The following is a 27,394-nucleotide window of genomic DNA, read 5'->3' as shown; positions in this document are numbered from 1 at the left end:
CAGGCTTGGCATGAAAGGCGAGGGTTTAGGGGAATGTAAATGCTGGAGGTCTTTTTAAAGGAAGATCTCCAGTTAACGAACACCTTCTGCAGTGTTGACTGCCTTTTTTTTCCTTCGCATGTGACAAAACGGAAATGAAACCGTGGATTCACGAGCTGTTTGTGTGTCATTTGTATGGATTTAGGTCAGTTGAAGCTGATGAAACATGATGACATGGGCTGAGGCAAAAAAAACCCAAAACAACTTGTTTTGAGACACGTTTGGGGGCATTTTTGGGAATTTTTAATGTGCCCACACACATTTATGTTAAACAGCCAATCAATCAATATTTATTGATTTATATAGCATATGTTACAATCAAAAGGTGGATATTTTTATTATGTCGAGGAAAAGCGTGACCATGTGACCAGTTCTTCCGTATCTTTTTTCCTTGATTCATTGTCTGGAGACAGGAAGCAGCTTCCTGTTCGGGCTCCAGCGTCACCACGGATCAGACGGACACAACAAGAGCCAAAGTCTAATGTACTCGTCAGCGTGTGCTCCCAACGCATTCACAACGGCGCCCTGCTCAGATTCCTGCTGTGAGCTTCTGTAGCGGCTAACAGACAGCACCCCACAGCTGCCCCCCCCCAGCCTGCCAGCACATCACATTCCTCCCATCAAGGATTCTCCCTTGAGTCTCGTGGTGCTACTTCAGCTCTGGCATGTGCTGCAGCTCCTGCATGGTTGACCAGTCTGCTCCCTTCATCTCCGCAACATTGTGTAGCATCTATTTTATCTTGAGAGAAACGAGGAGGAGGCAGAGGGAAACATACCGAGTTCCCCTCTACTCCTCTTTTTCTTGGTCTTCTTCAAATATCTCTACTCTTCGCTAATGAGTCCCTGGAGGCTTGTAACCTACAATCAGTCCCTTCAGATGCCATTACGACCAGCACAGCTTCAAAGAGTAGGGAACCATTACCATAACTGGGGACTGCTACCTGCCTGGATAGCTTTAGACATTAGCAAAACCTGCAATCTGCTAATTTGACTGAATAGACATGACTGGGAAGAGCAGCCTTGGGAGCTTTGGAAGTTCACATCCCACCTTCTGGTCTTCAATTTTCTTTGATGTCTGCTTTGATGTTGCAGGTGAAGTAAGTTTAAACCATTATAGTCTGAACGCTGTGGGCATTGTTAAACAGTGTTTACTCTTGTCTTTGCTTCACTTTAGTTCACTTGTTCATTTTTCCAACTCATCCTTCAAAGGTCGATGCTCATGATAATGGATAGAATTCTCCCACTAATTAGGAACACTTAATAAAAGCTGATCAAATGGATTCCACCTGCTAAAGTGCAGGAGAAAATGGCAGCAGTCACCACGCGGGTTCAGTTAATGTCAGGGTGAGACGTCCCGGTCCCTGTCCTGGTCCTAGTCCCAGTCCCATTTCTAGTCCCATTCCAATTTCTAGTCCCAGTCCCAGTTCTAGTCCCAGTCCCAGACCCATTTCTAGTCCCAGTCCCATTTCTAGTCCCAGTCCCATTCCCATTTCTAGTCCCAGTCCCATTTCTAGTCCCAGTCCCAGTCCCAGTCCTAGTCCCAGTCCCAGTCCCATTTCTAGTCCCAGTCCCAGTCCCAGTCCCATTTCTAGTCCCAGTCCCAGTCCCAGTTCTAGTCCCAGTCCCATTTCTAGTCCCAGTTCCAGTCCCAGTCCCAGTACCAGTCCCATTTCTAGTCCCAGTCCCAGTCCCAGTCCCATTCCCATTTCTCGTCCCAGTCCCATTTCCAGTCCCAGTCCCAGTCCCATTTCTAGTCCCAGTCCCAGTCCCAGTCTCAGTCCCATTTCTAGTCCCAGTCCCAGTCCCAGTCCCAGTCTCAGTTCTAGTTCCAGTCCCAGTCCCAGTCCCAGTCCCAGTCTCAGTCCCATTTCTAGTCCCAGTCCCAGTCCCAGTCCCATTTCTAGTCCCAGTCCCAGTCCCAGTCCCAGTCCTAGTCCCAGTTCCAGGGCGACAGCAGATACCCCCCTGCCACACACTCGCATCACGCTCCATCTGGCAGGTGTGTGACCAGTGTGAGTGTGACTGAGCTCAACTGGTCAGAGAACCGTTGGTCGGTCAGCTGAACGACTCCTAAACGAAGGCCTCAAATTAAATCATCATTTACAAAGTTAATAAAAACACTTGCATATCTTCTACTATCTTATGATGCCTGTTTGAATGAAGAGGTGTTTCCTGATCCCGTTACCTCACAGCTGTGCGCTGACCTCTGACCCCACTGACTGGGAGCTTATCCTAATTCTTCCTGTTAGAGGTCTTCCTGCCACCGCTGCCTGTTGGGGGTCAGGCCCTGGGTTTCAGTCAAGCACCTAGAGACCATTTGGATTGTAACAGATGTTCTATTAATAGACGTGATTTGATTTGAGCTGGCCTGGAGATTCCTAACTGTAACCCAACCAGTGACCATGTAGCCGAGCCTTTCAGTTCAGCAGCATTACGTTATAAAAATCTAGAGAAGAACTGACGAACGACATTGTTGGCCATTGTTGGTGAATTCTCCTGAAAATCCTTGTGTCCGGGCCGAGCAGACAAGCTGTTTGACAGTAATGGAAGCCCCTTTAGGCCAAGCTGCGTTTAAACCCATATGATGTATAATAGTGCCAAATATGAACTTCGCCAGTGATGGGGGAAAGTCTATGGATCTCTGCCCCACTGGCCAGATAGGTTATCATTGGAAACGGCTGTCTCAATTTGTCTTCATATTAGGTCGGGTCGTTGAACAAATACACTCATTTTTCAACAACAGTTTGTGTATTTTCCATCACACTGAAGAAGCAATTTCCTCTGCAGCTAAAGTGCTAGTTGCCTTTTGCCTCCTCGTTCAATTAGAGGGGAGTGGGGCAGGAGCTGCAGGGTTGCCGTCATACTTGTGGTCAAAATAAAAGCTTTTTCAGAGACATCCTGTCACCTGTCTCCCAGTAAATGATACATCTTCCTCTTACAACAGTCTCAATGACCTTGTTTATGTGGCCCTGTTAGTGGCGAGGGAGACTGTGGGCTGGAGTCTAGAAATGAGTCTGGTCATTGTCTTGAGATGGAGGAAGGCACGCGGAGAGACGGAGGGAACGACGGAGGGAACGACAGGGGGAGCGACGGAGGGGTGGAGAGAAGGAATAACTGTCTCATTTTCGACCTGCTGCACTCAGAAGGGAGGAAGGCACCGTGGCACCTTCCATGTGATTAAGCAGACATTCATTAGATATGACCTTGGCTCACATTACAAAACAGCACAGAATATAAGGGGGGGGGGGGCAATAAACTGGCACAGTGTTATTACATGTGCGGGTGGAAGCGGTTATTCCCCCATAAACATTTTCTCAGAGAATTAAAGTTTGGTTTGGAAGGAAGATTAATATGATGTTAGGATGTGCCAGAGAAAAGCAGGCTCGTGGAATTTAATGAGTTTTGTTTGTCGGCTGGGGAATCCACTCGCACCATGCTAATTACACTGTATAACGAACTGAGATCTGGGGAGCATCACGGGAAGACAAAGGCTCTGAGCAGTCCGGCAGCAGACGGCAGGCAAAACAAAAGAGCTGCATACGTGCAATTCAAGTCCACGTGAGCGGCGAGAACAAGATATGGAGGAAGCGTTTCTTCACGCCTTCTCTAGTCTATGTTAAGTAAAAGGGAAGCGTGTTTGATGTAATGAGCAAAACACACACTCTCAGTGTTGGTGAGGAACTGTCAGCAGGAATGTCGTGAATATTAATGATTTGCACGTCCGGCTTTGTAGCTGGAGCACATTCTCAGCAGCGCTGCCCCCTTGTGTTCCGGAGGTCAGTTGCATGACCTCCCAGCTTCTTTTCCTCATGAAGCCTCCAGTGCCTGCAGGGAATCCAACGCTGTGCATGTGTGTGTGGCCACGGTACAAACACAGCAAACACTGGGGCTGACTTTCAGCTGTGACTTTCAGCAGAATGGACACCCCCGCCCCCCCACCCTGCCTTTCTCTTCCACTCTTTCTCCTACAGACTCTTTCAAGTCTGAAGGAAAATTTGCTTCTGGCACAGTTTAAATGAAACTTGCCCTCTTACCGATGGATTCTAACCTTTAATATTCTGGCCCCTTTGTTGGAAAGTGTGTATCCAACTTTCATCATGCAATATGTATTGTTATCGCCTCCTGGCCCCCGAGCCTTCACTCCGAAATGTTTGTGCATTGCTTCCCACAAACTCAACGCTCCTGTCAGACGGGGAGATGGAATTTTAACTTGGACTCATTACTTGATATAAATCACGCTCCCCTAATTTCAATGTTTTGTGCCAAACTCGTTCACATTCATTTCTCCCCCTGACATCATCATTTGGGTTGCCAACATACGAAGGCCTTCGCACTCCAGCAGGCTTTCTAATTTGTTTGCATGCGTACAGCGGAAACCTTCAGATTTCATTAAAAGGTGGAGCAGCAGGCGAGTACGTGATTGTGGACCTCTTTATCCCTCCTGGCTCACGTGCTTCCCTTCAGCTGATTTTTTCCTGTGTGGTCAAGTCCCATTGCCGTGACTACATTCCTTTCCAATTAAGCTAGAATCATCTGATTCCAATTACTCTAATTACAGCAGCCAGGGATGCGAGTGAGAGAGCGGCGAGAGCGGCGGAGGGAAGAACGCGGCCAGAATTCACACTACACAGAGCAGGAATGCAAATCTAGTCGGGTTCTCAACAACAGGACGCCGTCACCTCAGAAACATCCCAGAAACCCTCGGCAGTGATGGTGGAAATGTGATGGTGACAGACCATGAAATCATACGACACAACGTTAACACGGTCCTGCTGATTAGAGGACATGGTGCTCTTAATCAGTGCTGATCCACTTGGTGTTTGTGTAAGAAACTCTATTAACACCTTTAGTCGCCCGTAGAAATCTGGGATGTCGTTGTGCCGAGTGACACGGGCCGAGTTTTTAGTGGTGGTAGTTTTATTGCTGACCACTCGGGAGGGAACGTTAGACGCTTCCCTCGTGCTTTATTACCGGCTTTCCAGACGCGGGGAAAAGTGGATTTAGAAAGTAGAGTGGCGTTTGTTTCTTTAAGTTGGCGTATCTGTTGTGTAATGAACCTTAACCTCACTTCCTGCGGTGATGAAGTGTTGCTCCCCAGATTGGTTACAGTCACACTGAATTACGCCGCGCATTGACACAAGCAGCATCTTGACTCGGGTGGCATCGGGCCGTCCTTTTAAATGGCAATGATAAATGATGAAGAGATTCTGGAAATGTCAGAACTCACTGGGAGGCATGTGACAGTTAATTATCTGGATACACAAAGACGATGTCGGCATCAGATGACTCGTGTTTATTTAAAGTGCCTCCCATCCATCCAGACGATGGCGGAGGCCACCGCCTTCTGTAGCAGCCTGGGTCGTCTCACGCCGGTCGGCCATGATAACGCCGCAGGCTGTCCCCCGCCGTCTGCATGACCCCGCTGCGCCCGCTGGTCCTCCCACCAGAAACATGTGTTTCTTTAGCAAAATGAAGAAAATATGTAGCAGAGTTGTTGAACTTTAGACTTTGGGAAAATCCCCAGATGAGCAACTGTGGGGATTTCCTAAATAAGTGCTGTCGTGCATCACACTGAGCTCCTCTTGTGTGTTGGCCGAGGACCCTTGAGTCATGTTTACGAGGCGTGCCTCCGTGGATTGAATCTCTCTAGTAGATCAGTTGGAGGCCTTGGTCCAGTCCACTAGTCGTTGCCTGACTGACACACTGCGGTCTGGCAGGGCGGCGACGTCCTCTGGGGCCCATCGCCGTCCTATTTTAGCACCATCCAACAGTCACATGATTGCAAAGGCCTGATATGGAGGTATTTCCCTGATCTCTGCCTGTTCTCTCCTCTACCTGCCCAGTCCGGTGTTTTATACTTTCCTTTCATCATACCCACCTTCAGGTGAAGCGAGAGCTTCTCCCTGTTTTATTTTCAGCGCTCTGCACTCGTATTGGTTGTCATGGCTACTGCCTCTGATGCCTCTGACTGCTGATTGGTCAGATGCTGATCGTTGAAAATCATTGCACAGCGTGTGTGGTGTCGATTTGGCATATTGCTCAAAATGGGTGGGCTGAACGTTTGGATCATTTGTCACCGTTCTAAAACAAAATAGTCCAATCATTTAGGTTCTCAGCTCTCAGTGGAAGGTTTTCAATTCTCGTTTCAAAGTGTGAAGCCTGGTTCCTCTTCAGCTTCTTGGTTTCCACAGTGACACACATCAAGCATTTGTGTTCCTGACTGATTCTACACATTTGAAGATTATATAGTGTTTTAAAGAAGTCTTCCATACCGCTCATTTAGAACGGCCTGCAAACATCTAGATAAGAGCTTCCAGATGAGCATCACCCTTACATGGATACATCATGTACATCTTTAGCTTCTACACCTGCTCAATGCAAATGCTTCTAGTTCTTTAGGGTTTCTGGGGTTTTATGGCCCTGTTGCTTGTTCCATTGTATCCCAAACGGACCCAAGTTCCCGGAGAATGGGGCTCAATAGAGTGGGGAGACCTGGGGTGGGCCGTTCCTTTGCTTCCACAGTGTCATTAGTGTCCATCACAAACACGTGATATCATCCTTGTTCTGAGCGTTTTGGCTGAGAATTAGACTGTAACAAGCATCCGTCCACTCTATCGAGGCCGTCTCACAGTACCTGTTACAGTGCACGATGAGTCATCAGTGGTCAACACACACACACACACACACACACACACACACACACACGCACACACACACACACGGGATGTATATCTGTAGGTTGGATAGTGGGATTTGACGGATTTGTAGACTTTTGTTCAGTTAAGAAGCCTTAATGAGCCTGGAGATTTTATGAAGGCTGCACGTTTACATTTGCATGTGTTGCAGCCCTGAAAAATAAATGTTTTGTAAGGCAAAGGAAACTAATACTGCAGATCGGCGTTTTCTAATTGAAAATCATTGCATCAGTTCCACCACTGAACCTGACTGATGTCACAGAAATGTTGATTTGTTCCGAGCGGCTTTCTCCGCGCAACACTTCCATTATTGCTTTTTTATTACTTTTGTTGTCGCTGTTTTCCATTGAGAAATAATACTTTAATATATATTTCAATATTTCCGCCGCGCTCGCCTCCACAGTGTTGTCATTTCTCGGCGCAGATGTGACGGAGCTAAGGCGAGGTATTTCCGCCGCGGTTAGACATATGACGCTCACGCCGCAGCGCCGTTTCATGTGCCAGCCTCAGTGTTCCCTGGTGAGTAGTTGCACATTAAGGAATAACAAATGAGTCCATGACCCACGGTAGTTATTCACGCTGTGTTTGTGGAGCAGCACAACAGCGGATGCTATTTGCTTTGCAGTAGATTCATAAGTGAAAATTGCATTGTGCCTCCATTTGCAGAGTGGGTGATGGAGTGTGGAAGGAAACAAAAGAGTTGTTGCCTTGGCGGGCTGTGACGGCGCTCCGCCAGGCTGCTCCGCCAGGCTGCTCCCAGGCTCACGCAGCCGCCCTGCCGTCTGCAGGCTGCTTCTCCAGCATGGAGCAGGCCTGCTTCTCAAAGATGGAGGCGCTGCTCTTGCAGGGGAGGGTCGGGAGTCTTGCACGCCATCAATTTGTAAACGAAACTCCGCTTCTTGGTCCGGCGAGCATGTGCTGGGCAGGAGGCGGAGGGGCGTTTCCAACGCCGCTCAGCTCGTTTGACCCATTCCCAGAGACGATAACGCCACCTCAGGTCACTTTACAAGACGGTGACGGTGGTTACGGGAAGGACAGGAGACAAAACCCCTGCGAGCAGCAGGTCGCTCAGCTCAGAGGTGGGTGTGTGGAGACGGGGGGGTTCCAGAGCACGGGTCACCGACGGCGGCCCGTCTGTGAACAGCAGCTCCCCGAGTTTTTATCCTCCCGCTGTTTTAACCGCAGTGTTCGATTGCTCCCACGTCGTGCACTTGGAATAGACGGAATGGCGCGGAGGAATTGCATTTGACTTTTTTATTGCCGGGTAATGACAGTGGCGGTGGTGAGATTATTGGTGAGTGTATTTATTACACAAGCATTATTCCTGAAGGTCACGTGACCAATCTTCCATCGATGTTGATGGGAATCAAGTTGCTGAGGCACGCGTGAACAAGACCAATCCTGCGCACAATAAGAGAAACGCAGCACGTTGTTGTTGGTGCCGTTCAGCTGTGGCCACCGTGGAATAATGTGTTTAACCATCTTTATGTGGGAACAGCTCAGTCTCAGGTTCTCAACTCTGTAGACATTATCGCAAAGTGGAAAATTGTGCAATTTTCTTCTTTTTTCCTGGTTTTGCCTTCACAGAGACGCATGTGTTTGTCAATAGCAGAAATCAAACAATGTTTCCTTTTAGGACTCATCTTCTGTCTAAAACCATCACCAGCATCCTTCACCACATGATGTCAGCCCGGAGGAATTCAATCTCAGAAATGATATCATGAATGATGCATAAGATGGAAAAATGCATTTACTCTGGCATCAACACAAAGAGCTGTTGTTGCAAACACCGTAATGGAAAAATATGAAGGTTACAGCAACAAAAGTGCGTCATGAAACCAGGAAAACATCTCTGAACGTTGTCTAATACAGAGCAAAGGGGACGAGCTGGTGCCAGAACCCCAGCTTTGGCACAGATTCCCCAATATTTCTATATAATGTGCAATGAATTTGTCTTTAAGTCCTCAGGGAATGTGGCAAAGACTGTCATGGTGTGCACGTGCGCCTGCCCACTTAATACCATGCATGCATGAGTTCTGTCTCCTTTTCCAGGACCACAGGGGTAACGCGGGCGTGCCCGTCTCCCATGTTAATAATGAATTTTTGATAGAAGCTCCACATGAAATTTTAATCTCTGGAATATTAGCTCACCGAGGGGAGATACAAAATCAAATCAGGGGGTCGTGATTAAGCGGGCGAAGCGCATATCAACCCATTTAAATTCACATTAACCCGGCATCAAAATGTATGAGCCATGACATTGATGGCAGACATAATTTAGTGGTGTTATGTCTGTTTTGCAAAAGTGGGATCCCTCTAACACTCATCTGTGAATCAGGAAAATAATACCTGTTATGGGATGTGATTGTTCCTGCACATTAAAAGATAATAGCCTCGAGTTGAGCTGGAATCCGGAGCTGGTGTCGCCCCTTCAGCTCCAGTTAGCTGCAGATCAGAAAACACTTAACATGCTCACATTTAGCCAAACACTAATTATGGTCATACGCTGCTAAAGTGCTTGAATTAATTAGAGTCATATTTTATGATAAACATTGGTTTTGTATTTTTTTTAAATATTTATCTAGAAATAGATAAGTGGAACCCTTCTCTGTATCACTAATGAGGAGAAAAAGTATTTTAAATGTCACACCTAATTAAAATTCTCAGCGTTTTAGCCTCTCTGATCTCTGTATTATGCCTGATTCCTTAACTACACATAAATGGTACATAGACCCAGCACAAGCCACAGGAGGGGCCATGCAGGAGCACCGGGGCTGCCCTAGAGAGGGAAACAAAGCCCCCACCCCCACTGCTGTGGTGCACCTCTGTCATCTATCACCAGCTTTGGTTCTTTACACAGCATCTATAATGTCATTAGAAGTTTCTATAGTAATATGACAAAGATTGACAGAACATGTGTGTGTGTGTGTGTGTGTGTGTGTGTGTGTGTGTGTGTGTGTGTGTGTGTGTGTGTGTGTGTGAGTGTGATGGGGCTCTTAAAGCCAAACTAAACACCTCGGTGCCTCTGGGCCACCAGGACACACTCGGTTGTCAGTGACTTGGATTGCACTCATGGGAAGAATTGTGCAGCTGAACGATGTCGTTTATTAGGCAACGCAGCAACGCAGCAACGCATGGTAATTGCTGAAAATGTTATTCATTCAATCAGGTAATGTTGTATTCCAGCCAAATGAAACATGGCATGAGGAAGGTGAGCAGTGTTTCCCAAAGATTTAGAAATGAGCGTCACACAATCACCAGCGAGGAAATCGTTAGTATAAAAAAAGAAAAGAGCGTCTTTTGTGAAATGACAAGTCAGTGTAGTAGCTTGCTATGGGAATAACTTGGAATAATATTCAATTGACAGACAATACTTTTCCTGTGGGAGTGCACCTGATATTAGGAACACTTTATGCACAAGCAGAAAAAAGAAAAGACTTAATTATTTATGTGTGCTGCTTATTTCAGTATAGAGAAGGAATGAATTCTATAGGACCTCCCACTTTCAGGCCTTCATTAGATTATGTCAAAATAAATAGATAGATGTCAAAATAATTGAAATTCCTTTTTAATCATGCAGAAGGTTTGGACGGCCATAATGATTCCAACAGTGGAATCCACAAAAGGCTTTAAAAGCATCATTCGAAATGTAAAAGTTTTTACCCTTACGGAATTAAAGCTCCTTCCTTTCTCATCCGCGGGCGCTGGCGTCCATAAGTGTTAGCATACGTTATCTTAAAGGCGGAGCAACGCCCCGTCATGGCCGCACTATGGACGCCGGCTTTCATTGACAGGTGTTTTAGGCTGTTTGCTCAGACATAATCTGCAAATTGAATAGAAAATGGCTGCACACAGTCTTGAGTGGGGAACGTGGACTTTGTTGCCCCCCTGCTGGGCAGCGGGAAGACCCTGGTGCAGGACAACGCCGCTCCCTCGCTCCTTTTTTATTTTTTCATAAATGACACTAATCTGGGTGTTTAACTTCAGGGTATGTGTGAGGAGGTGGGGAGGCTTGACGCCTTCTTTTCTCTGGACAAATTCAGCAGTTTCCACGATCGCGTTCAGCACCAACGCCTCCTGCAGCCTGCTGCTTCCCACGTTGACAGCGATGCCCAGGAGGACCCAGAAGAGTGTTGACTGTAGTGAAAATGGAGGGTCACAGGAGGGGTACGCTAACAGAAGGCACAGCAGTGAGGAAACTCTCAACAATTGCTGCTACAAAGGGAAAAGTAGAGGGAAGCTGCCATCAACGAATGGCTGGAAGCAGAAGATGTTGGGAAGCGCTCATCAAAGCTGACCCCCCGACTCTGCCTGCTGCTGCCTGACCAGCTGACCTGCCGGCTGACAGGATGATGGCTCCTTTGTAGTGCAACCTTTTTGTCTCCGAATTCTCCGGCTCCTTGCGAATAACGCTGGGGCTTTTGAAGTGAGCTGGTGCGCTCGCATGCCTCTCCGACTCCACCAACCTGCCTGCCTTCACTCGATTGGCTCGTCTGTGTTTTGAATGAATTCTGCCAACTCCCAGAGCAGCATCTGAGAGCAGAGCCTCAGCTTATATCCACGAATACAGAACAACCCGACTGGAATCTACAGACCTGTTAGCAACAACATCCTCCCATCAGCAGCAAGCCTCCTGTTTTCTCACAGCTTGCTACAACCAGCTAATGCTAACGCATTGTCTTTTGCTATGATTGTGCCCCTTTAGCCTTCTGAGTAGCCACCCTGTATAGCAGTGGTCTACCTGAGGAAGCTTGAGCCCACACCTGCATGCTCCCCCTCATTTTGTTGCAGCCGTGTGTGTTATCGGCCCTGCAGAGCCAATAACACACACGGCTCTAATCTCCGGAGCAGGCTGAAGGATCTTCGGTGGTGTGGGGAGGTGAAGGTTGTCAAGTCCGTCCAAGTTTTGTTTTAGGCTTTTTCATACTTATTGGAACCAACACCTCTGTCATGTGCACGGAGGCTATAAAAAATTCATTGGTCTGAGGGGGAATGGAAAGGAAACTAAAGCACGGGGTAAAGTAGTCTGGAAGGTACCACGGGCGGAAAAGGAGCCACAACACGGCTTCTGATCCAGCCCCCCAGAAAAGACACACACATCTATCTGACTTAACTTTTATCAGCTAAATAGATGCAGCACCGAGGCCCCCACAGGCAGAATCTGAGACTTCTAACAGCTGACTTTTCTTTTACCTTGAGTGCTGTCAATAGGCAGCGGGGGCTTCCTTTAATGCCCCGTCTGCCAGTCATGTAGCTGTCTCAGCTCCAGAAATTCACGTCTCAACCTTTGCACTGTGATCAACATCACAGCTCCTGCTTTCTCTTTATTTATAGCTCGACACGCTTTTGTCCTCTTTTTTGAACACACACACACACACACACACACACACACACCCTCATGTGCAGAAAGCTTCTCAGAAATTACAATGATGGAAACAGGAAAGTGGCTTGAAATTAAACAACAGCCATGGGGCTGTCAGCTTTAGCGAGGGGGCCATCCGTCAGCAGGAAATGACACGTCAGCTGCCTCCACTTCCTGCGCGGACACAGTTGGAATCCTCCTGTCCTCCTTGTGGCAAGGTGAAGGAATTATGTTCGTCAAAGGTCCATTGCAGCCTGCAGCACTTCCATTAGCCCTCTACACCAGTCAGTGGTGTGTGTGTGTGTGTGTGGGGGGGGGGGGCATCACGTCCAGAAGAAACAGGAACGAGAGCAGCGACATCCCAGCGTAAATTACTGATGAAACCATCCGATGTGAGCGGAATGAGACGCTCCCGTTTCAACGGGTCCCGCCACCTCGCCGGGGTATTTAGGGCTTCGTGGTGCGGAACAGCATCAAAGAGGGAAGTTAGTGAGGCGGTGGCGCTCAGCCGAGGTCTTCCGGTGATAATCCGACTATGAGCCCACACGCAGAAATGAGTGCTTCACGTCCGGTCAGGCTCACTCAGCATCACACGGAGGTTTGGGTTCATGAAGCCAGTTAATAAGTCAACGCTTTGAACCTGCTGTCCTAGTTGACGTAAACGGTTACACTTCCGGGGGGGGGGGGGGGGGGGGGTGAAAGGAAGGCGCAGCTGGACTGCAGAGTGATGTGTGTGTGTTTGATGGGCGGATTTAATTAAGCTGCGTTCTGCGTTGGATCCCGTCTCACAAACGTAGAGCGCCTCGTACGTCTCTGAGCCCTGCAAACACAACTGCACCTGATTATTTAGAGAAGAAAATCTTTATTATTATTCTCATGTCAGGCACCAGATTTCTCCCAGAGGCTTTAATCAGATCAAACAGGTCCTGTCAGATAAGACGGCTAATTAATCAGGGGAGGGGCCAGTCGTCCGCTCGATGATGACAGATGGAGACGGAGGCAGGACACTTCCTCCCCACCTCCTTAACCTTTTCCTCTGCCATCAACAGAAAACAAAACAAGACGGGCTTGGACGGTGTTCCGAGGCCCAGAGAGTCTCTAAAGGTCTCCGCTGAGGGTGTTTACATGCAGCCTGCGAGGGAAGTGTCTCAGCAGCCCCCCCGCTGAGGACACCACACACTTCTGTGCTGACATTTCTCTTTAAAGTTTTGCATAGATGCATGCGAAGTCATCCATCACCAACCATGCCACCAAGTTCAAAGTGCCTCTTTTTAGATTATGGAAGGAAATTAGCGTTGGACAGGAGCCATTTAGTCGCCCTACGTGTCCTTGTTTCTCTTGTCTTGTTGCCAAGATTTAACATTGATGTTTCTAGTCTGGGCCAACTTCTCCTAAAGATTAACCGTAGCGTTTATGTCACTCTATAAAAATGTTATGGAGACGTTCGTCTCGGTAAACTGCATTATCCTCCAGGACATGTTCATTGTTATTAGCCTGAGCAACACGTGTGTAGCGCAGATGTAGCCATAACAATGCTCGGCTGGAATTGGAAGGAATTCTTTCCTATGAAGAATTCCTTTACATTCCTGGCAATGTTTACATTTTACAATTTGTTTTAAGTGCATTTACATCTCCCACACTGGTTTAGCCATTATCCGTGGAGGGCATGGTGGCGTAGTTAGCACTATTGCTAACTTAGCTTAGAGAACCTCCATCATTGTGCAACAATGCATCATTGAGCACTAACCTGGCCACTAACCTGGGCACTAACCTGAGCACTAACCTGAGCACTAACCTGGGTACTAACCTGGGCACTAACCTGGGCACTAACCTGAGCACTAACCTGAGCACTAACCTGGGCACTAACCTGAGCACTAACCTGGGCACTAACCTGGGCACTAACCTGAGCACTAACCTGGGCACTAACCTGGCCACTAACCTGAGCACTAACCTGGGCACTAACCTGGGCACTAACCTGGCCACTAACCTGAGCACTAACCTGGCCACTAACCTGGCCACTAACCTGTTCATGCTAAGATAAGGAGCAGCCATGGCGACCGAGAGCTGCTCACAGATCCGCACCCCTCATGTGGGTGTGGGTGGATGGATAGAAGATACAGAATTAAAGATACTGGTGTCACAGTTAGCTAAACGGTGGTTCACCTGAAGCATAAATGGGTGAATAGCTGGATGATTTATGTGGTGGCTTCTTGGATCACTGGCTGATTGACTGGTGGGGTTGCTGTTTCCACTGTTTTGGAGCTCGCGGGGCCTCTGCTTCCTCAGGCCGACCCACACCAGCTGTGCATCTCCACCTAGTCAGCAGCAGCCTGTGGGCACTGACGGAGGAACCAGCGTTGGTACAACAATAGCTTCTGATTCTCTCTTTCCCTCCCTTCTTTTCTTTGAAATGATCACTTGAAACCATCTTTCGGGTGGTTCTAAACAAGCTAATGCCTGGCATACGTACACGCACACACTGGGCCCTCGTTAACCTTTCCATCCGCCCACGTGGCGCAAACACACACACACACACACACACACACACACACACACACATAGAGCTCCAGGCTCAGTAGACTTGTCTTATCTGTTCTGTATGTGAGCGCTTGTGCGTGTAAAGTCAGACATCATATGAGTTTAGGGCAACACGCTACGTTAGCTTTCATGACAAGCGTCCGAGCCTCTGCAGCCTCCTGTTCACCATTATCGTCCTTCTCTCTCCTCTTTCTGCCCACAGCAACAGGAGCAGGATCCCACCAACCTGTACATCTCCAACCTGCCAGTGTCTATGGATGAGCAGGAGCTGGAGAACATGCTGAAGCCCCTGGGGCACGTCATCTCCACGAGGATACTGAGAGATGCCAACGGGGTCAGCAGAGGAGTCGGCTTTGCCAGGTACAGGAGGAGCCTTTCATCCTTCATCTCCACACGCTTCTGCTCCCAGAGTGGAGTTTTTCTCTGATTCCAACTTGTGTCACTGCCTGTTCGGAAAATCCGTCAGCTCCCAAAACGATGTGCAACCTCACAGTCAAAAACGTATTTACAATATAAATTAAAAGTTGGGGGGGGGTAAGTTTAATCACTTGTAATGTTGGTCTGATTTATATTTATGATTTATATTTGGCTTCAATAAACCAGGTAACAGTCAGTAAACCACAGGAACAAATCATCCATCCATCCATCCATCATCCATCCATCATCCATCCATCCATCCATCCCTCCACCCATCATCCATCCATCCATCCATCCACCCATCATCCATCCCTCCACCCATCCACCCATCCATCATCCATCATCCATCCATCCATCATCCATCCCTCCACCCATCATCCATCCATCCACCCATCATCCATCTCTCCACCCATCCACCCATCCATCATCCATCCATCCATCCATCCATCCATCCATCCACCCATCATCCATCCCTCCACCCATCCACCCATCCATCATCCATCCATCCATCCATCCATCCACCCATCATCCATCCCTCCACCCATCCACCCATCCATCATCCATCCATCCATCCATCATCCATCCATCATCCATCCATCCACCCATCATCCATCCATCCATCCACCCATCCATCATCCATCATCCATCCATCCACCCATCCATTTATATTTAATCAGGCTCCATGGGACGCCCGTCGCCATGGAAACACTGACATTTGAGGGTAATGTTTTGACAAGTTTAGACGAGGCTGTGTTGAGGTTTCTTTGTGTTTTAACTCAGGAAGAGACTTTGACTTTTCCCAGAACAGAGAATAATGTTCAGTCTTCATGGTTTGGAGTAGCTCCTATACGGTCCTGCCAATAAAGCTGGAATGGTTTTTAGACCTATAAAACATACTTACAAAGCATACGAGATCAAATCTTCAGCTTTGCTTCAGCTCTTCTGCTCATTGATGCAGAATACAGGAGTTACTCTGTAATCACAGTGTGTTATTTTGGGCTTCTGCTCCTTCCTGTAAATTCTTGCTTGATGGAGTTTGGCATTTGCACTAAATCATGTGAGAGGTCCACATGATGCAGCGGGAGCTAAACTGGTTTTAACTGGGTTTTCCAGCCTGGTGCCGGACGATGAACTGGTGGTTGGGAACGTTGTGAGGATGTGCTGGGCTGTGTGTCATGGTGTGTTATTCATGGATACCAGCAATTACCCACTTGTCCTTCCAGCAAATCTGCAGCCACTTCTGAGCTCCACACTGAACAGTTTATTTCTTTTTCTGCTTATGAAAGTTCCCACTTTAGCTTGTTAATCCCCCCAAAGTCATAAACCTCTCTGTCCTTGTCGTCAGCAGTGGCCAGCAGGCTGACATTCCTCCCTTCACGTTGCCTCCTTGTTTACTCCCAGGAAGTCGGTGCCAGCCGCAGAAGCGCCATCTTGCTGGGGTTTTTCTTAATCACCTGCTCTGGCTCGATTCCTCTGCTGTTCCCTGCTCTATTAGAGCAGGACAGACAGGCGCAGGAGCACACACACAAACTGGCACAAAACTGAACATATGCAAAGAGCGGCCTGCGCACGTGCATTCACACTCGCACAGATTCGAACACACACAGGTAGGCAGCCTCCTGCAGGCCGACAAGCAGAGCACGGCAGCAACCTGCCACGAGCCACCTGCTCCAGCAGCCCTCAGTGGGTGGAGGAAGAGACTTGATGAAAGGGAGGATGAGACGGTGGGAGAGAGTGTGAGAGAAAGAGAGAGGTTATTATAAAGGGAACGAGAAGGTGATGGGAAGGAGACATTGAGGATTACAAACCCAAACAAGGTGCGTAGAAGGAAACACGGATCAGTTTGAAGCGTTGGTGTTGAAATAAAGAAACTCACTCGGGAAAGGTGCGTATTTTTTGACGTGGCTTTGGTTTGGCCACCATGCAGACAGACAAGCAGCTGCTGCTGGTTGGGCCATGAGGGGCATTAGAGAGAGTAAACTGAGCTAAGTGTTTGTGGGCCGATCCATTACTGTTATCAGAGCCCATTACTCCAGCCTCAGCACTAATCATTGCAGACAGCAGCACCTGATGCCATTAAGCAGCAGCAGCACACGGAGGAGCGGCAGCCCGCCTCACCATGCCCACCTCACGGCTCTCCGAGTGATTGGCTGCCCCCAAACAATGGCCGACCGTCTGCTTCCCCACAAACGGCTTGTTTGGCTTGTTTATTCCTCTTCGACCCTCCTGTTTTCTGTCCATACCTGTTGGCCAGTCTTCAGAGATGGCATCCTGGCGGAGGTAAACAGCAAATACCCCCACACCTCCAGTCTGAAGCTCATCTCAACCGTCATCATGAACAGTGAAACATAAACGCAGATCTCACGAATGAGTGTGCCAGGAAGTACTGGAGCCCAACCTCTACAGAGCCCGTCAGCAGATGCAAGAGTCCATCACACTTTATTCAGTGACACAGTTTGCAGAAGAGCTTGTTCTCGTTAGCTCTCCGTTACTTCATTTTAATTAGTGAGATATTTGCTGTGAAGCTGAAACATTCAAATCGCCGATAACAGCCTCGCTAAAAGTCCTGCACATCTTCGCTACCACCCGCGAATGAATTACAGTTTTACAGTCCTTTCGTTGCATTTTGAAACGTACAAATGTTGCTACATTCCATTAATAGCAGGCTTCACAACTTGATTACATCATCACCAAAAATCTGCCTTTGTAACTTGCAAATATATGAGATCAATGAATGCAGCTGTGGAACTACGGCGACTGGATTAAAGCGCAGCTTGAAACGCTACAGCTTCATTTTGTGCATCTGATAGATCAACTGGGATCTTGTTTACTTGCTGAATAACTGCAGGAATCTGCTCACTTGGGGCGTCTGTGGCGTCAGGCTGGATACAGGGTCAACGTGCAATGGCTGGTGTCAGGAAGTGTGAAAGATTACAACTCTAAAAAGAGAAGTAGGAAGAGGAAAAGGGAGGTGGGTTCAGGCGTGGCGAGGCCGTACCGCCGAGACAAAAGGATGGACAGACTGGAAAGGAAAGGAGCGCATGGAAAATGAGCAGGACGGTGTCGGGGGGAGTAAAGATGGAGGAAATAACCACGGTTGAAAGATGTGGAAGAATGAGAGAGACGTCAGAAAGAAGAGGGAGAGACGGGAGGGCCTGGAGTAAGATGGATGGGACGGCGCCAGCGATAAAGAAGCCCTGGTTTTTTAAAAGGAACGATAAAGGAAGAGAGGCTAAAGATGAGCAAGAGGGTACAGAGACGTGAGAGGCTGACAGGATGATATGAGTATTGGTGGAGGTGAATAAAGCGGGAGCACCTGAGGAGCGATGGCCTGAGCACGTCCCAGGGGTGTTAGCAGAGACGATCCCTCAGGCCTGCCTTTAAACGCTCTCAACATTAACCGCCGAAACTCACGTCAGGTTCTTTCCATCACGGCGTCACCTACAGATGCATGTTGGTATAAAACAAATCATATCGTGCTCGGTGTCGTCGTCCCCGGAGACGAGCCGGCGCTCCAGAACCAACATTCGTGAGCGCTGGAATGTTCCCACAGGTTACTGGGATCCTCCCAGGATGAATCTTATTGGCTCAGGAGATGATTCCTGACTCTCAGAAGAGGTTCAGGCTCTTGATGAAGATGAATCAAAGTCTGATTCTGCAGTAATATTTCCTGACTGTGAGTTCACTAGGGTTAGCATCTTCACCCAGGGAAGTAGTACTAAAGTGTCCCCTATAGGTTGATGTTGTTTGTTTATGAGGAAGCGTCTGAGAATAAAAGGACGTGACCCCAGAAATAGATGCATCCACGTTCGTGAGCCTTTGTGAATAATGAACACGCTGAAAACAAGAATCTGAGAAGCTTCGACGCACATCAGCACAGTCAGTGACGGAAACGTGCGTTAAAATGAAGCAGCCAGCTTCTAAAACCCAATAACTCACATGTTGCATCCTCACAAATGGGATCAATTATCTTGGATTTAGCTAAAATAAGAGATTGTTGTGTGTCTGAGAGCTCAACTGGGTTTCATCTGTCCGTGTGTGAGTGTGAGCGTTGATGGTCTGAGCCCTCATGCTGATCACATGTTTAGCTCGTAGATTTATAACCTAGCCTCTCTCTCTCACACACACACGCACGCGCGCGCGCCACACACACACACACACGTGCCACACACACACAGGAAATTGAGTCGTTTCTCTCCATAAGCCCGCCGGTTTTATTTTGTTCCAACATCTGCTTTGCTTCTTCAGACCTGCTTCCTTTCTCTCCCACTCCTCCATCTCTCTGCTCTTCGGGGCTGGTCCTACTGCAGACAGAGGTGCATAACAAAGCGTTCTCCTACAGTTGCTCAATCTAATTGTGCGCCTCAGACTCATGCAGCAGGTGATATTCGGCTGTAGTGCAACAGAGAACATGAGCCTGCAGCCCTGGTGTGGTTGAGGTCCAGCACACAAACGCTCAGATAAAAGTAAAGAGGAATAAAACCCAAAGTTTGCTTATTCCAATTAGAAAAACCATTTATTACGTTTGTCGTCAGAGGGGAATAACTTTTATTCAACCTGACCCCGGGCGGGGAGTGTAAAGGGAGCAGTTCTGATTAATTCCGCTCTGTTTCCTGTTTCAGGATGGAGTCTACGGAGAAATGTGAAGTTGTGATTCAGCATTTCAATGGAAAATACCTGAAAACCCCTCCAGGCATTCCAGGTGAGTGTTCCCCGTCTTTATGAAGTGTGTGGGAAAAATCCCAGCTTTGGACATGAGAACCCTCTCTTCTAATGCAGTTATGTTACGTCCACCTCCCTCCTCTGCTGGGCAGGTTGATAGATTGTGCACGCTGTTGTTTTTGACATCTGAAGCTCGCTATCACAGGCTGATACATTTACGGGTCCCTTCCCTCCGTCTGCTCCCCATCCCTGCCGCATCCTGCCGATCCTGGCGAGCCTGGAACTTCTGGGGCAGGAGAGAACCTTCTTAATATTCAGCCTCATGCCTCCCCGCTTTTCTTTGCAATCTACTTAAGAGCTCGCACTCTCCCCTTTTCCTCCTTTGCTTCTGCTCCCTGTTGCTGTGTCCTTTCTCCTTCCTGTCGCTCCTCTCCACAGACACTCCAGACAGCGGAACAAGCTGCTCAAGGAGAAACCAGACTGTTGGAAAAAGGTTGACAGAATGACACAAAGCAGAGGCAGATGTAAAGCCAACGCAGCCTTTTATTCTGGGTCCCCAGAGTGTAAAACAAAGGAGCGGACCTCCCCAAACCATCTGAAATTCATATCTACGCAGCCTGAATTTCAGATCTGGTCATTCCTGTTTAGACTTGCATCTCAAATTGACCTAGAAACAGACCAGACAATGCTGTGAAATATCAGGGTCTTAAATGAGACGCAGATTGATCCAAATGGGGATCGTGGCCGAAAGCTATCGTTGGGTCATAGCTAACGGCGTCGTTTCTGGATGATGCTAACGCGGATCTCAATTTCTGGCACAGAAATTCATGTTTGGATTCATGTTTGTAGCTTAAAAAGGCAGGTAGAACACAAGGGAGGTAGGCAAATCACTGGAACTGGAGTATCTCAGAGGACTGCGGCTTAAAGAGGAGCTCCAGGCAAAGGAGAGCAGAGCCACGGCTCAGTGAGATGACTTAGCGAGCCAAGTTGGGGGGGGGGGGGGCGCTTTGCAGGCACTTTTAGGGCAGGTGCTGCAGAGCTGGAAGCCTCCTGTGCATCTCCACAGAATATGATGACCAGATTGAGCGAGACAGAGATCTCCTTTGCATCCATGCTAGTTTAATTAAAATGCTCTTCAACAGCAGCAGGTAACCCATAAAGTGGCCCCCACCAGTCCAGAATTAGAATCCTGGAATCCTCATACTTGCTGTAGCCGGTGGCCGTTACAGGCAGGTGCAGGGTTCCATTAAAGGCGATCCCTCTAAGGCTGTAAGATGAGACTGACCTTCGCCTTTCAGTCGACCTTCTGTCACTCTTTATTGTTGCTAATGCATTTTTCAGTTCTGAGCCAATCGTGGAGATTTATTACCTCGATCAAGGAAATCCTTTCATTCTTATTTAATTACAAATCAGCCTGTAATTCTGGCTGCTCATGTTTACGTCCTCTCCAGTCTGGTTCTACTCTGCTTCCCACTAAAGTGGGACGACCAAGCATTCTGTTATTGTCCCTCTGTTGTCCATGAAGCTTCTGGTCGATCAGGCCAGAGTTGCTCTTCGAGGTCTGGTGGAGTCTATCCATGCTCCTGCTGGAGGGACGGCAGAGCGGCTGCTCCTGGGGGCGTGAGGGTCACATGACCCAGCGGAGTGTCCACCCCCAGGTGTGGCTGGGGAGAGGCCTCGCCACAAAATGATCCCCCCCCCCACCCAATTTCAGGGTGGTTGCTATCGCCCGGCCAAGATAGCTTCTTTTGCCCCTCTCCCAAATCATCTGACCTTTGTTGTTGAGGTGCAGCTGAAGGTCTGAGTGGTGTCCAGAAGACCAGAGCGTTTGGCTCCGTGTTCACCACCTTTTCACAGACGTCACCAACGTAGGGGATGCAGATGTTTCCCCATTGTTGTCTTTTCCAGCCAAAAGTGAGCTGAGATCTGCTAATTGTGTAGATTTATTCCAACTTTATGAGACCCTTTCATGCTGTTCAGGACTCAAGTTTAAATGATTCACATTATAAATATCTGAGAATCGAAGCGTCTGAAATCATCAAGCAGGTTGCACAAAGCTTGATGTCCGTTTAAAGCCCAAAGAATAGCTTGAAAAAGTTAAATATTTTTATGGGAAAACTTTGTATCTGATTTTCTCTGATGTCTTTTACGGTCTGAAATCATAAAATCTTGATTTAGTGTTTTTTGTCTGACATTCTTTTGAGGATGGATGAAGACTCACCAATATTTGGTGCGTTTCTGCCTCTCTTTCCGGCCCGTAGGGGCCCTTCTCCACGTTGGCAGCTATCTGCTGTAGTCTGGACATTCTTTAGAAATCCAAGGCAGATGTTCCTCTGCTCCTCGGAGCCTCAAAGGATGTTTTTGTTCCTCAAACGGGTGGGATGTGGGAGCGCGTTCGGATTTGGCTTCGTGTTCTCATAAGCTGCTGTGATGATTTTTCATTCATCAAAACTACCCGTATACTTCACGTGTGTGTGCGTGCATTTGTGTGTCAGAGGGAGAGCGCGCACGTGCACGATGTTTCCCTCGAGCCGTTTGCTATGCAGGGCAGCTTCTCCATCCATCCTGCTTTGACAGTTCAGCGACACCCCTGGGGGGCCTTTGCCACACAAGTGTGTGTGTGCGTGCGTGCGTGTGTGTGTGTGTGTGTGCGCCACACATACGTGGTTATGCGTGTGTGACAGCAGTGACGGTTACACTTTGTGAGCCCTGACACATAACCTCACACAAGCACACGAGCACAGAGCACAAATACGGTCACACACCGCTGAGTTTGACCTGGAAACCGCACATCCATATCAGGGCAATGGAAATCTTTTTAACCAACCATTTAGGGTATAAAAATCCCCTCACTCACACACACACACACACAAACACACACTCACACATGTATGGAGTCGTACCTTTGCTCCACCAGATCCAGACGCAGGTCATTTGATAAATTCAGCTGAGTTTGGGAGGAAAGGAAGTCGGCAGAGACAGGAAGTGAGCACCAGCCTGCAGATAAAGCCGCGACACCGGGAAGAGGAGGAAAGATTAGAGAGACGATAACAGGTGGCAGTTAATGGTGCCATAGAGACCTTCACTTCAGTTCCTTTTTTAAATTTTAATGTAATAACATTTAACTTCCTTGTGAATAGACAAGACACTAAATTGATTTAGAGTGTGGTGAGGTGATAGCAGATGGCAGGAAATGATCCTCCAACTTCCCTGTTATTACGATTGAACTTCTACTGGGATCAAACTTAAATTTGTCCTTATGATGGCTCGAAGTGGTTCCTGCTGAAACTCAAGACTCATAAACAAAGAGAGTTCAGGAATTCTGACTCCCGGAACACCAGGAAAACTATGCCAAACGCTTCGTTTACGGAGGGAAGCAGAAGTAAATAGCAGCACAAATTTAATCAGCTATCCAAGTCAGGTTTATTTGGCGAAGTCTGGTTGATATGAGCGCCACGTCGTTTTGGCCCAACAAGCTCGTCAGCGAGCCGCTGCGCTCTGCCCACGTCTGATTGGGATTCCGAGAGCGGGACATGATCGATAGCCCTGATGGAGCGCTACAGCTGTTTAGCTATTCTGTGCAATGCGGCAGCCGCTCTCCGTGTCACTGTCGTGGGCCGTGAGCGCGCATGTGTCCCCACATGGATACAGAGTCATTCTCGTGCCCCACACGTGCGGGTGGCGTGGGCATTTTCGTGTTTCCGGCTGCGGAGAAGGACACGCACCACACGTCGAAGCCTCGGAAAACGTGGACTCTGTAGCTGTGAGTGAAGTCTGGGCTGTGGATTTGCTCCGCGCAGAAAAGAAATGGAATTTATGAAATCTTACAACGTCAATAAAGCATGCTGGAGCCCAACAGGGATGCGTTATTACATTGCAACACTGAGCTCTGGGAAAGTCAAAGGAAGCAGAGATAAAAAGTGATTTAATCCGCCGGCTCCACTGAGCCCTGCTGAGTAAAGCCCTCCGTCCCACAATGCATTAAACAGCTTAGAGATGACACCCTATGGTAAATGTAATTTGAACCGGAGATACATTAGCTATTGTTTGGTTTTGACAGGTGAGTAATCTCATGCACGCGCTCTTCTGTGTGTCCGCCTCGCCAGAAAGGAAATGGATGACATTTGATCCTGTGCACGTGCTGAGCTGCTCAGACAAACTGCAGCTCTTTGCATGGTCGCTCCTATTTCCACTGTCAACAATCAAACAGCAGCTAAATAAACAGGCAGCTGTTTTCCATAAGGCTCCGCACCGATAGCGTCGAGTGTTGCCAAATGGCGGGAGTGGACGCCGACGCCGCCTCGCCACGAGTGTCACGGCGTGCAGACACACCCGGCGCGGCAGCGTCTGCATGTTCTCCTGTGTTGGTCCAAACAGACCAGCGTGTGGCTCCAGGGTCAGAACAGGTTCTGGATAAATCATCAAGAACAAGATTCCCCCTTTCTTAACCTGATCTGGTCTTCAGAGACCTCCTGAAACCACAGCGCTCCGTCTTCCAGCTTAGCAGCAGCTCGCTGGGGTGTTCACATGCGTAAAGCATATTATGGGCTGCTGTGAACGCCATATTGGCGAACGCCGTTGAGGATGGGATCTTACCAAGCTCCAGTAACATTCCCTGTTCTTCCTGTCTCCATGAGACCCACATTTTTCCATCGAAGTCTCTAGTCTCGGTCTCGGGGACTTGGCGAGAGGAGCTTTAAACGCCACGGTTTCGCCAAGGCTTTGGCGCTTCCCCGTTATTGTTTTAGAACGAATCCACGTGTACATTCGAGCGGAAGTTTCGGAGAGCCGAGCCTCGGCTCGCGGACAAGAGGCTCGCGCAGGATTTGAAATCTATTTACGGAATTTTTAAAATACATCCCTTCAAAACATGAGACGAGGAATCCACAAACGCCTGCCACCAGCGTGCACGTGCACGTGCACGTGCTATCGGGTGGGTGGGAGGGATCTTTCAGAAGGTGCCGTTGGAGAAACATTCCTCTCCCCGTTGGCATCGTCGCCACGACAACGGTGCCAAGATAGCGGAGACAGCCCCCGGTATTAAAAGGTCCCTCGTTGAATTAAGGCAAGTCCCAAATCACTTGGTACGTTAAAAAAGGCTCTTCTGAAAGTGTCAGTCATACTTGAGTAATCCATGTTAATTTCTGCAATCCCTCCCACACTCCCCTGGCTAATAAGTGGCCTGTCAGCCGGCCCATTTCTCTTCCCCACGCCGAGCGGCGTTAATGTGCAGCCAAGTCGCCCGGTGGCTCGGCTGTCAGATATGGCCGCCTCTCCCGGCGCCAGCGCACGTTTTCATGCATCACGCCGTCGCGTGCGGCTGCTGAGCTGCGAGCCGCTTCTGTCTGATGTTTTCTTTCTTCTGTTTTGACGGAAAGAAAAGGTCGCATCTATTAGGTATTGATAATTCATTTTCTGCCGCCGACACGCGGCGTGCGCGAGCCAATTTCTGCCTGTTTGTGACGCACAATGACAATCAGACAGCTTCTCAATATGCGGCGCTGCAGATGATAATTAGCTCGCAGAGCTGCCTTTCACATGTACCTGGTTAGGATACGGCGCTGGAATAATGTGTCCTCTCAGCATCAACCGTCCTACCCCCACAGCCCTGACCCCCCCCCCCCATTAGGGGCAGGAGACACAGGAAGTTATTATTGGCATCCCCAGTAAATCAGACTGCTTCCTGAAATAGGGATCAATTTCCCTTGATGCACTTTCTCATTATAACCTTATTTCTCCCACAGACAGTAATCTGGATTTGTCACGCTTTGTTTGTTTTGCCGCCAAACTGTTTCAATCACGGGTGAAGCGCACGGTTAGGGTGACGCGCACGGTTAGCACCCAGATGGAGAGCTAGGAGAGCAGGCTCCAAGGAGATCTGCTGATATATAAGACAAGAACCTGGTCCACACCAACGTCCACCACTGTTTAGCAGCCGTAGCTCGTCAGAATAATGAATAATGTGTGTGTGCGCTCACATCTGGATAAAGCCAGATCAGATTTGTGAGGGGGTTTTCTGCCATTTTGAAACGTGTGGACGACTTCCTGTGGCTTCGCCAACCCTGAACTGTTCCAGATGAGGCGCTAGCACGACCTGAGAGCGGTGAGAGAAGCAAAGCCCGGAGGACTGCAGTGGGAGAATGATAGAAAATAATATATTAGGAGCTAAGAAGGTTTGACAGGAAGGAGAGTGGGAGATAAAGAGAACAGATGGCAAAGTGCAGCAGGTGAAGACGGGCGGCTGGTTGGGAGAAGACGAGGAGACGAGTGGAAGCAGCATCAAACGGCTGTTTTCTGAAGGTGATGTTTGAGTCGGTTAATGTTCAGGCTGCTGCATCTGCAGATGAAAGCACGACTTTGACTTTGCCAGCGCTTCCTGAGCGTGACCCTGGGTGACCCCGGAGCAGCTGTCCGCCGCGTTGATCCCCTTCTGTGGTTCTCCCCATCGCCCAGCTCCCAGTTTGTCATCGTTGCTGTTGTGCTCCCTCTCTGTCCCACCTCCTCTCATCTTCCTGCCTCTTTCATCTGCCTTTCCTCTGCGGCTCTTCCCTTCTGTTCATTATCCCGCACAGCGTTCCTTCCCTAATACTCATAGAGCTGAGCACACGCAGCTAACGAGCGCCTGACGATGCCATAATTGATGTAGAACAAGTTTCCACCTAAACACACGTTCAACCCGCTTGTGTTTGTGTTTTTATTTACTCTCAACTCTTATTTACAGCGTTTGGTTTCAGTATTTAATCCCAGTTCATGTTAATTGTATGAAGTCGTTCTTAAGTTCGTTTATATGTAAGTGAGATGAAAGCGGAGATGTGCAATTTACCCCTCTGATCCCAGGCTTGGAGGTTTTACCCATCGGTCAACATAATCTAATGTGGGACCCGAGGCGGCGGCCTTCTTTTGAATAATATCCCCGCTCTCAGCAGATACAATAGGTCACCGAGCTCACAGCCTTTCGGCCGGCGCGCCTGTCCTTCAGAATGAAGATTAAGTTTGCTGAGCAGGATAATCGCGCTCCGAGGTCCCTGTGGTATGCAAGCAATGCAGCACGCTCGCCTTCCTCCTCCGGCACCTTTCATTGCTTTGGAGTCTCTCCACATGAGTTTGATAAATAGCACAATCCTTTTTTTCTCTCTCACAGGAGCTTGTCGTTAGCATGTTTTAACATACGGCGAGTTGAAGCCGGGCCGTGTTCCTGCTCCGACTCTGACCTGGGGACTAGCTTAGCGCTGGTGTCGGGGAAGCAAGGGAAAATAAATAAGGAGATGAACTAACGGGCATCAGTTACACCCAGCTACGTCAGTGTGACTGTCCCAGGACACAGAGGGCAGTGAGATAAATCTAGAAGCTGCCCCCCAGAATAGAGTGTGCGGCTCCATTAGAACAGGACGCAGGCTGTGTGGGAACAGGCAGAGGTCACTGTGGTCAGCAGAGTTATTCCTGTAATGCTACCGGACCTCCAGGAGTTGACACCCATTCATTCATCCAACCGCCTGTCAGCAGGGAAGGGGACCCACAGAGAGACAAATGCACACAGCTCCACATTTGGCCCGGTACTGGCACCGCAGTTGGTTCTTCCACAAAGAAAAACCTTTCTGTCTGCCAGGTAACGGCATTTTCTCCATGTTCATGAATAAGAGGACATTTCTAATATAGACCTTTATAGTCAATAGACAATTTG

General features: G+C 48.5%; 1 protein-coding gene across 1 annotated transcript in view; it reads left to right on the top strand.

Moving 5' to 3' along the window:
- Positions 1 to 27,394, top strand: part of rbms3 (RNA binding motif, single stranded interacting protein) — a 174,224-nt gene that overhangs the window by 70,037 nt on the left and 76,793 nt on the right. Inside the window, exons 5-6 of the mRNA XM_029844690.1 lie at positions 14,837 to 14,994; positions 19,674 to 19,753. Of these exons, the coding sequence (XP_029700550.1) occupies positions 14,837 to 14,994; positions 19,674 to 19,753 (238 nt within the window). The remainder of the gene's footprint in view (positions 1 to 14,836; positions 14,995 to 19,673; positions 19,754 to 27,394) is intronic.

The sequence above is a fragment of the Takifugu rubripes genome, chromosome 12 (genome assembly GCF_901000725.2).
Source record: "Takifugu rubripes chromosome 12, fTakRub1.2, whole genome shotgun sequence".
NCBI classification, from domain to species: Eukaryota; Metazoa; Chordata; class Actinopteri; order Tetraodontiformes; family Tetraodontidae; genus Takifugu; species Takifugu rubripes.
The sequence above is the reverse complement of the archived record's forward strand: the minus strand, read 5'-3'. Positions and strand labels throughout refer to the sequence as shown.